The sequence below is a fragment of the Centruroides vittatus genome, unplaced genomic scaffold, assembly GCF_030686945.1.
Source record: "Centruroides vittatus isolate TY-2023 unplaced genomic scaffold, ASM3068694v2 contig_18, whole genome shotgun sequence".
Classification (NCBI taxonomy): domain Eukaryota; kingdom Metazoa; phylum Arthropoda; class Arachnida; order Scorpiones; family Buthidae; genus Centruroides; species Centruroides vittatus.
The window spans coordinates 1,515,570-1,526,493 of NW_027121101.1; the positions used below are offsets into that span (position 1 = coordinate 1,515,570).

Sequence of the window (10,924 nt, forward strand, 5' to 3'; positions counted from 1 at the left end):
ACTGTGCTGATTATGAAAATGAATATCCTGTTTGTTGTACACATTGCTTCATCTGTGAAGAGAACATTGAACAGGAATGGGTGGTTTTCCATGTATACTTGTAAAACCCATTGAAGTACTCTAATATAGGTGGTAATCTGTATAATTCTTTCTAATTCCAGTATAAATTAATATTTTTTATGGTGGAAAATCATCATATATCACAGCCTGGCCTGGATATGTTGAAAATGGTAAAGAGAAAAATGATTTCACTGCAAAATTCACATGGCAGTTGTTTAAAAAGTTCATGTTCACAAGCAAGTGTTCTTGAGCTAACATGTGAATCATTCATTATTCAATTGAGAATACTGCCTTTGTTTTGTGGCCACCTTTCACCTGTTTGTACCACAAAAAATGTTCCTTGTTCTCTAAGATGATTATGAATATGGGTAAATATTCTCCCATCCAGATTTTGGCAATTAGGACAGACTTCAAGATAAAGATAGAACAGATAGCTTATGCTATTCCCAGTTTTGAGTAGTAGTATGGTCATGCATTTCCATTTGCATGACCATACTACTACTCAAAACTAATTACTTGCTATTTTTTGCTTGTGCAGAAAAAGAAACAACATTTCTGCAATTAAGTTACAAAATCACTTCAGTAATATGGATTATTGAGACATTGTATGCAAACTTTTGAGTACAAATCCAATTCAACATTAGCTATGGTACATTAAAAACACAAAAAGTCAATTTTTTGAAGACAGAGACACCTTTGAGACACCACAATTCAAAACTGTTTTCACACTATCATATGGATGTCTTTCCCCAGGCACAAAAATAAAATAGGTTCAATTCCTTTCCTATGGGTTGGTTTTATGATCTATGTTTACTGAGACTTTTCTTTTAGCTTTGCATGTAAAATACATTTATAAGTTATATATAAGTTACTTTTAATATATTTTAAGTATCCCTGTATAAGTTATTTTTTAATAAATATAATTAATTTCATGTCAACTTTTATTTGGTTTTTAATAAATATTGTATGAGGGGGTTCAAATGAAAAGGTACGAAACATCATCACAATTAAACTGGTTGAAATGGGAATATGCTGCTTTGGGATACTGTAGTGAGACATCTAGGGATGCGAATGTAGTGTCTGGCGTGGTTGTGTGTCATGCGCATGCACCCACACATGACAGGAGAGGAGAAGCAGGCAGTTGTGTGTTCCATCCAATTGATGTGGCAGTGCATGTGAGGACGTCATGGTGTTCACATTGCAAAAGTTGATGATTGAGGAGCAGCAAGGTGTTATCAGATTTCTGACTGCAGAAGGTGTTAAACCAGCTGATATTCATCGCCAGATGATGGCTGTATACGGGGGGAGACTGTGTCCAACAAGTCAGTGAGAAAGTGGAGTGCCTGTTTTTGTAAAGGCTGGGAGTGTTTGAGTGATGACCCGAGATCAGGCCATTAAACACAGTAATCACGGCCAAACTCAAGATAAACGCCCTACAGCCCAGACATATCGCCCTGCAACTTCCATCTGTTTGGTCTGCTCAAAAAGCATCTCAAAGGGAAGCACGTCAACTCGGACGACAAACTGAAGGACACAGTGGAGGACTGACTCTTGTCAGAGCCACAGGAATTCTGGAAACAGGGAATCCTTTGGCTTGTTAAACAGTGGGATAGTTGTGCTCAGGCCTCTGGTGATTACTTTAAAGACTTCAATTATACTCACAGTGTCGTTTTGTACCTTTTCATTTGAACGCCCCTCATATTATTCTATTATGGGGTGGACACCCCTTTTGTCAAAGGCCATCTTTCAATGAACAAAACCAGTCTGGCAATTGTCTGTCCCTGACATTCTTGTCAAGAAATAAAGTACAGAAATGCTAAGATAATATTTTAAAAGAGAAAAGTAAAAGCATGATTACCAATGTTCCCTCTAATTTTTTTTGTAGATGAGCAGAACATATACTTCTCTGAACAAAAAAAAATTTTTGCTGAGCAGATTCTGAGCAAAATATTTTTCTGAGCATATATATATAAAATCTTATTTTTTCCTATATAAATTAAATTAATTAATTATAAAATAGAGATTAAAATTCATTTTAAAACATACTTCCATACAAAATATTATCTTTTGTCAATGATTTAATGTATTTAATCGAAATACACATAGCAATAATCACATTGCAGACATAGTGAGAAATAAGTAAACAACAATTCAAATCAGTGTGCATGCTTGCCTGCGCAGCACATAAATTCTCGTGCGTGGCAACAATTTGAACAGCGCGCGGCCGCACAGCTTAGAGGGAACATTGATAATTACTAAAAGGGCACCACTTAGCAACAAACAAGAAATAGCAAAGAGATGCAGATGAAGATACACAAAAAATTTGGAAAATACTATAAATGCTACAATATAAATGTGTGGATTAACAAAGAAAAAATAAATATTTAGTAGTGTTAAACACTGATTTTTAGTTATTGTTACATTTTTTCCTAAAGCGAAATTTTATTTTAAATCACCATATATGGCTAGCTGGATGGCCAAGGTGATTAAGGCAACAGCCTATCACTCTGGGGATCCAGAATCAAATCTAAACAGAGCAAAAAATCTCAGGAATTTTTCAGGGGATTATCTGTCCTAGATACTTCAGACCCTGTTTCTCACCACTCAGCTGTCCCATTGTGGATCTGACATGATAGGCTTGAAAAAGTCTTCTTAGTGGCTACAAGGCAGACAGTCATTTCAATAAACATAGCATATATATAGTATTTGCTATGTTTATTGAAATGACTTTAAAATTAAAAGGAAAATAGAAAAGAAAATATACATATATTTTACATTCTTTACCTTTTTCCTTTTAATTTTAAGGTCATTTCAATAAACATAGCAAACACTAAGTCTAGAGAAAAACTTGGTTAAAATGTATATTCATATTTTGAAGCAATAATCATTTTCTTGTTAAAGACAGCATAAGACTGAAAACTTGCTTAAGCCAGAAAGTTTATGGAGTCCTATGCAATTCTGGCTTTTACAGATTCTATAAAAACTTACAAACTATTTAAAATATACAAGTGACAGACAATATTGTCATAATACATTTGTTTTGTTAATTTGTGAATTTTGTTTGCACTTTTATCTAATTTTTAACAAAATATTTGTTCTTATTACTAAAATCAATGATAATGATTTGTATAATATAAAAACTTATAACACAACAGTCTTATTTTGCAATGATGATTAAGAAATTTTTTGATGAAATATCAGATTGTAGAACTAAATTTCGAAACAAATATCTTTATAATCCAGCAATAATTCTAATAAACTAATATATTCAACCATTTTAAATGGTTATCTTCACATTCAAGAACCTGAAGATGAATGAATATTTTAGATAATTGAAAATGTTAATTAATTTAAAATTACTGCTAGGTTATATAGGACATTTTGTTTGAATCTGTCCAGTGGAATTCATTTCTTATTTAAATATTTCCTGATTTATCACCAACAGCTTGTTAATTCTCTAAAATCAAACTGATGTTAAAAAATTATTTTAGGATATAACACTAATATGATAAAAAAAATTAGTAGCAATAAATGAGTTAAAAAGCATTACACTTAAATGTGCAAACAACAAACAATAAAGGAATAAATCTGTAGAAAGGAACAAATAAATGGATTGTCAAAGACTGAATCTTGGTTTCTACATGCTTTTAAATGCTTGTAATGTATTCAATCTTAAAATTTTATCTGATATTTTAAGAGATTGTAAATATAAAATAATTATTTTATATAATTCAAATTGTAATTCATAAGAGTCACTTGTCCTAGAGATACTTGATAAGACTTGGCAGATGAATATCCTGCCTTGCTTATGGCCACATAAATGTCACGTAACTCAAGTTCAACAAGCTCCTTCATTGATGAAAGCAAAAAGGCTCTTCTAATGAGGATGAAAATGGCTGAGTTGATGCAATGTGAAGGTTGAAAAAATGTTATCAGGATTACATGGGAAATATCATTAAACCTGTGGTACACTAAATAGAGAAACCCCATGGAGAATCTATGTATGTACAGATCAAAGAATGCTATTTTTATATCATCTTCTCTTCTCTGGAGAAGGAAATGGAGGAATACACAATGGATAGATGATGTACAGAGTATGACAGCTCCTGGTTTATACCTTCCCATGCAACAAGAATGTTGTCTACATAACTGAAATATAGGAGTGGGGAGCAGATAGTGAGCGAGGTAATGAATACTTTAAACCAGGGATGGGCAACTGACGGCCTGCATTAATATTTTTTGCGGCTCATGTCGCATAAAATATGAATAAATATATCAATTTCCCAGCTTAAGGAAGTACGCAGCAAAAATTCAAACGTTACTTCTACAACTTATGTATGTGAATAGTTTTCCGTGATGAATTTAGTAAAAATTAAAACAAGAAACCGGGTAACAGACACATTGAAACTAATTTAAAACTAGCAGTGACAAATATTTAACCAAATATTTCTGATATATTATGTTTACATCAGTTTCAGAAGCTAAATTAATTATACCTATGCTAATTTATAATTATATATGAATAAATAATTCTGATTTACCAGCATTTTTTTCTCTTTTCTCACGTATGCAACCCGTGTCAGTTCAAAAGTTTTAAAATGCGGCCCTTACATAGAAAAAGCTTGCCCATCCCTGCTTTAAACTACTTATCTAATGATCAACCCATAAGGTAGCAGATAAAGGGGAGCTCATTGGGACCCTCTACTTTTTTAAGTAGATGGTTTACTTTACATTCAGTTTTGTTTTAAAACAGAAAAACATAATTTTATTTTTTACATACTAAGTTATTGGTTATTCTTATGATTTTTCTATTTATTACTACTACTTAGACATTCTCTGAAAGTTGGATAATCAAAAATTATAGACTCTCTCTCTCCTTGTTGGTCCATTCAATTCAGGGTCTACTATATCCTTATCCCTGACATACAGGTACACAGTATATATGACGAATGCATTAATTCAACTGGCAAATAAAATTATCAATTAAGTTAAAAATAAGAATAGAATGTTATTTTTGTCATATATAGTCTACCATACATATTTAATTGTCATATTTGGTCTACCATGTCATACCATGTCATCACAACATCTACCAATGACTAAAGACTTATATAGTGTTTTTTTATGTAGGTTTTATTTTTTTATTAACTTTTTTGGCTTTTATTTTTATGAATAAATAAGAAAGGACAAAATTAAGAAAGCAAATAAAAATGCATTTTAAGTCTTAATGACCCAAAATGTATTTCCATTAAGAAAGTCTGTATCAATAAGAGTTCCTTATGTGATAAGTTACTGAAAAAAAGCCAAAAACTTTTGGTTTTTAAAAAATCCACAGAAACCAGTAATGGAACAATTAATCATTGCATTTCATTACAAGACCTACAAAATGGCTCTATTTAAAATTTTATTCTAATTTTGAGGGTTAAAAACAGAAGAAATCCATGACTGTCCAAAACTAATTCAAATGTGCCCAAATTCTGGTGAAACTGTGGTTTCCAAATTGTGTAGATCATATATGGCATATATGGTAGACTTCATACGACAAGAAAATTAATATAATGCTCTATATATAGAGCTATATTATTGGATATCTTTAAAACATCTATATAATCTGTAAAGTGACCAACTTTTTTATAATGAAAAGGAGGACACATAAATTGAAGGAAAAAATATTGTAAATAAAAGAAACATTTTATTCATTGCAATAATAATACACTATAATAATCTCTACTGTATGCGCAGTGGCATAGCTAGCATGGGTGACACCGAGGGCAGATATCGTGGTGTCACCCAAAGTCACACTGTGGGTGTCAACCTTCTTAACTGTTTTATAAAACAGTATCGGATTATTGAATTGTAATATGCCCGCACTCGAGCAAACTTGAACACTATATCGAATAAGCGATATCATCACATAGGTTTATATTGACTAGCGTAAATCCGTTGACCTTTTTTTTTTTCTTTTCTTTTCTTTTTTTTTAGTCGTGGGTTGTTGAGTCGGTCAAACTTTCCATGACTCGATGAACCGTCATGTCAAATACAAACACATCACATCACATGCAACGGATCGGCTCAGCATCAATCAAATATGGAGATTTACAGATTAGTCTTCAAATATCAAAAAGGAGGACATTTAGGAGGACACTTTTCAAGGAAGGACAGAACTTACAAAAGGAGGACGGTTGGTCACCTTAGTTAAAGATATCCAATTCTACAATTCTACACAAAAATATTGTTTGGGAATATACCTATTGTTTCAATTGTTGATGGTCAATGAATCAATGGATTCGTGCCATCAGCAATGGTTAACATCAGACCATGGAAAGGTTTCCATAAATTAATGCTAAGGGGGACCTAGGCCTATGTTATGGGATTACAGTAATATGGAGCAGTGATATTATCCTAGCAATATGGAACATTATGAAACTATACAATGTCTGAAGTTACAATGTTTTTTTTGTAGGAAAGTAAAGAACTTTCAATTTCCTAAGTAATTACAAACATCCAAATCAATTATCTTATCTATTCATAAGCAGTTGCATCAAAATAATTGGTTTGAATTTGCTTTCTGTCTGCACAATGTAAATTACCTAGCCAACTAAAATTGGTGACTTGTATGTTTTAAAGTTTAATGAAAACAGAATCAATTAAAATCTTTTTTCCAATAGATGAATGTTACAATTTGACATTCAGTGCTAAATAAACCCAAGTATGTACAATTCAATTTTTAAAAATTTTGAGCTGTGTAAAAACTCAAATTTCTTGTTTTTATGATATTGGTATAGAAAATTTGTAAGATATAGTACTACTAAGGAACTGTATTTTGTTTATGGTCAAGTCTTTGTATCAGAAACTAGAAATAGAAGGAGTTCTTATGCATTAAGTAATTTTGTAGGGATCCCAGTGAGAAGCATTACAGTATGTTACAAGTGATGAAAGGGTAATAAAAATTGTAAAAGATATCATTACTTAACTTATGGAAGTACCCTTTGTCTGCCTAGAAACTCTGCTCTGTGGGCACCAAGAAGACTTTTTTAATCATGCCCATAATGGTTTGGCTAGACTCATAAGAGGTAGCCAGGTGGTATGGGATGGACACTACATATTCAGAACAGACCACCCATTAAAACTACTCTATTTCCAATTGGAAACAAACCCAGGTTCCTGAAGTTGGTAGGGTAGAAGTCTAATGTGTTATCAAGTCTTTTTCTACAATTTACTGTTCTGACTGTTCTCCAGTTGTCATACAGTAATGCACAATGTGACATACTTTTTACTTGCTGTTATTTTTACACAACAATCTGTTACTGTTTTATCAAAATAACAGGTTGTTAAATAACAACCCATCATTACATTCCGTTATTTTCATTTTGGAAATAGTATATTAATAAAACATTTAATTATTAAGAACACATAATCAGAACAATAGCATGCAATTGGCTAAAACTAGCTGAGCAGTACCATTACTATAATTGGTGTTCCTTCACTCAAATACTGATAATTTACTTTACTGATTCAGATATAAAACCTAATGATGCATGAATATTTGGAAAATACTTAAAAATCTTATTATTTTCCATATACAGGTATTCCTTGACTAATGTGGTTAATTAATTAAAACTTCTGCTACGTACATAAAGAGATTCCCACAATTAATTTCGTACGTTAATCAAATCCCACATTGAGCAAAACAGTGTTAAGCAAGGGATACCTGAGTATAGGTTCGACAACCTTGCACCAGGCCCCACTATTTCTCAGGCCGGCCCTGCCTATACTTTCAATGTTTCTTTGAAATATAATTATTACCTCTTGAAATATTTCACTTTAAATTATTTTGTTACAGACTGCTCTATTAAGACTTTTCACTGAGAAAAATTTGTTAATCTTCACAAATATTTTTATAAAATACAATAGAATAAGTCTACAAAAAGATACCTAGATAAAACAAAAACTGACTTCATTAAGAGAGGATAAAAATAAAACCAATGACAAAATTCATTGACACTGCAACAAAAGCAATTATTCAACGTAATCACCAACTAACAAAATTTCACTTTGTTTTGGAACCTGTTTGATGTTTCTATTGACGGCTATGCTAATTTGTATAGTCATTACACCTGGTTAATACTAACCGTCCATTTTAGAGGAGCTGGGATAATTCTGCACTAATTTTGCTACGTACGTGAGTAGTTATGCCATACGAGTTTTATCAGTTATAGTATCATCATTTTCCTCAAAAAAAGCTTTTGTGTAAACATAAGCAAACCCTCTGTAGTCTAGGTAATAATTGGGAAAGTAGAGGAGGGCTAGAGGGGGTGGGTGATCTAAGGATTTAATAGTCAATCACACACAATTTCATAAACACATTTATATCTAATAGCAAGTTGAATAGAGCCCCAGAAAGAAGTTAAAAACAGTAGAGAAAAGTTTTGATGCAGAGAGTACTACCTCATCTTGTCACCCACTTCTAAAACAGACAGTATTGACCAAATGCAATCTCTCATTGCAACTACTATAATTTTCTTAAGATATACCAGTGTTTAATTTTTCCCAGTGATTTTTTAACAAATGATGGTTTTCTGAATTTTATTTTCTTGTCTTTTTATGAAATTACTAGTGGAAATATCTAACAATGCCAGGCAAAAGATAATAAGGACAAACATTAAAACAAACATATTAAAAATTTGGTTTTTCGGTCCAGGCACCGGATATATCTGCTAATACTAATATACAATATCATCAAAATATAAAATCCTATACACAATCGAGTTAGTATCCAAGCATATTACGAAAATTATTGAAATTTAAAGTTCAAGTGTAAAGATATTTTATTTTTTGAATAAACAGACATTGTTATTTTAAAAATATACAACGTAACCAAAATGGTATTATTTAAGAAATAAACATTTTCAATTATTTTGAATTTACCATATAAATATATATATAACGCAATTTATTTGCAATTTATTAAATTTGCATTATCGGACAAAAATTAATTCAGTAGCGGCTTTGTTTCCCGCTAATTCTGTAATTTTAAGTGAACCTTTTCTTTAAATCAATATCTTCCCTACAATTTATTATATAGTTTATATTATTCAATTTTTTCCCCTACAAATTTCAGTTTTCCTAATTTTTGTATGTTTTAATGTAATATAAATAAAAAAGAATCTTAATGTATATATATATTACACACAATAATATTTCATTTCTAAACAAGGATATAAAAAGTTTGAAAATAATGAGTTGAGCCTAAAGCAAAAAGAGGGACACAAAGGAAAAAACTTGTTCCACTTTTGTCAAGCATGGGAAGTTCCCTTATCATTATTCCCAATCACAAATAAAAAATAAAAGATATTTGGTAAAACTTCATTTTGTTTATTTTTCTTTTTTATATATGTACCTGAAAAGCTCCCAATCGACAAACACAATTGGTTTATTTTCTATTCGGATTTTTCGCTCTTCCGACATTTGTTCACTAAGTCAAAAGCTGATTGACTCAAGATCAAAAGATCTTATATTTAAGTCTTTTAATTTTTATATATCATATCGATTGTTGTTTTTCGAGCGAACTTACCACTCTTGCTGCTGCCATTCACTCGACTTTCGATTCTTTTCCGTTTTGTGGGCTCCAGTGGCAGCCGTCGAACAGCTAACGTTCCTCCTTTATATATTCCCTGTCTCCTCTTTGCTTCCTTAGGGGGGTCTTACAATTGCTCTAATGACGTCAAAACGACGTTTCGCCATCTGGCAATCGGTAAAAATATAAAATCTTTATTTACTTTAAAATTTTAATTAATTAATAATAATTATATCATAATGTTTTTATTTCTTTTTTTTGTATTCCTAAACATTAAATAAATGTTCTAGGTTAAAATCAACTTTTTGATTTTAGTATTTTAAAAACTTATAATCATATACTAAACAATAATTTCAATTATGAAATATTTATTAATAACATTTTTATTTAATAATTTTAAGTAATAAAATCGTTGATTGTAATTATATAGTATTTTAAAATGATACACTAAAGTTTTATATAAAGTACTTTGATGGAACACGAGGCGCTCTGCCGAGGGGATAGTGGAATTCTATGTGAAATTGTTCCCTACTTATTTACTAGACATACGAAAAATACCCCCAAAAAAATTTATGTCAGGGCTAGCCCGTTAGTCAGGAAAAAAAGAAAGAGAAAAGAGAGTGTGTGTCTGAGTGAGTGTATGTTTAGTGGTTTTATCCAGTCGGCCAGTTAGAAAGTCTTCTTATCCATGAAATATTTATTATGAATGCTTAATTATGATCATTATTAATTTAATATCAAAACATTTGTTTCTTATTGTTATTAATATTATACTGCTTCTTTTTTAACAGGTTTATTGTTACGCGCTGTATTGTTAATACTGATGATACCTGTTTGATTCTGATGATTGTAATGTTTTTTTCCTTTTTTTTTTTTTTTGTTATAATATGCCCGTACATGCAGGGTTTCCCTTGTACTATTAAATAAATAAATATCAAAACATAACTCAAAAAAATTCATTTAAATAATAAATTATGCACAACTTACATATTCCGGATGGCTGAGCTGTCATTGTGGCAGACTACTGCTCTGTGGAACTCGAGATCGAATCCGGACTGATCGAAAAATTCCCAGGAATTTTTCGGGGATGGTCCAACTTGTTATGTAGGGCCCAACCCCTCATCACCCCATTGTGGGCCTGGCCAAACCCATAATGGGCTTGCTAAAAGAGGATTCTCTTACTGCCCACAGGACGGAAGGAGTTAACTAGATCATGTGCCCAAAGTTTTTGATTGTCGGGCTAAATTACGCACAAGTAAGTTGGCGGGCTACAAATATCTTGTATGT

General features: G+C 31.5%; 1 protein-coding gene across 1 annotated transcript in view; it reads right to left on the minus strand.

The window, feature by feature from the left end:
- LOC136969539 (transcription initiation factor IIA subunit 1-like) overlaps positions 1-9,794 on the minus strand; it is a 57,437-nt gene extending 47,643 nt beyond the window's left edge. The window contains exon 1 of the mRNA XM_067263741.1: positions 9,635-9,794. Within this exon, the coding sequence (XP_067119842.1) occupies positions 9,635-9,652 (18 nt within the window). The 5' untranslated portion in view covers positions 9,653-9,794. The remainder of the gene's footprint in view (positions 1-9,634) is intronic.
- Positions 9,795-10,924: the final 1,130 nt, after the last annotated feature.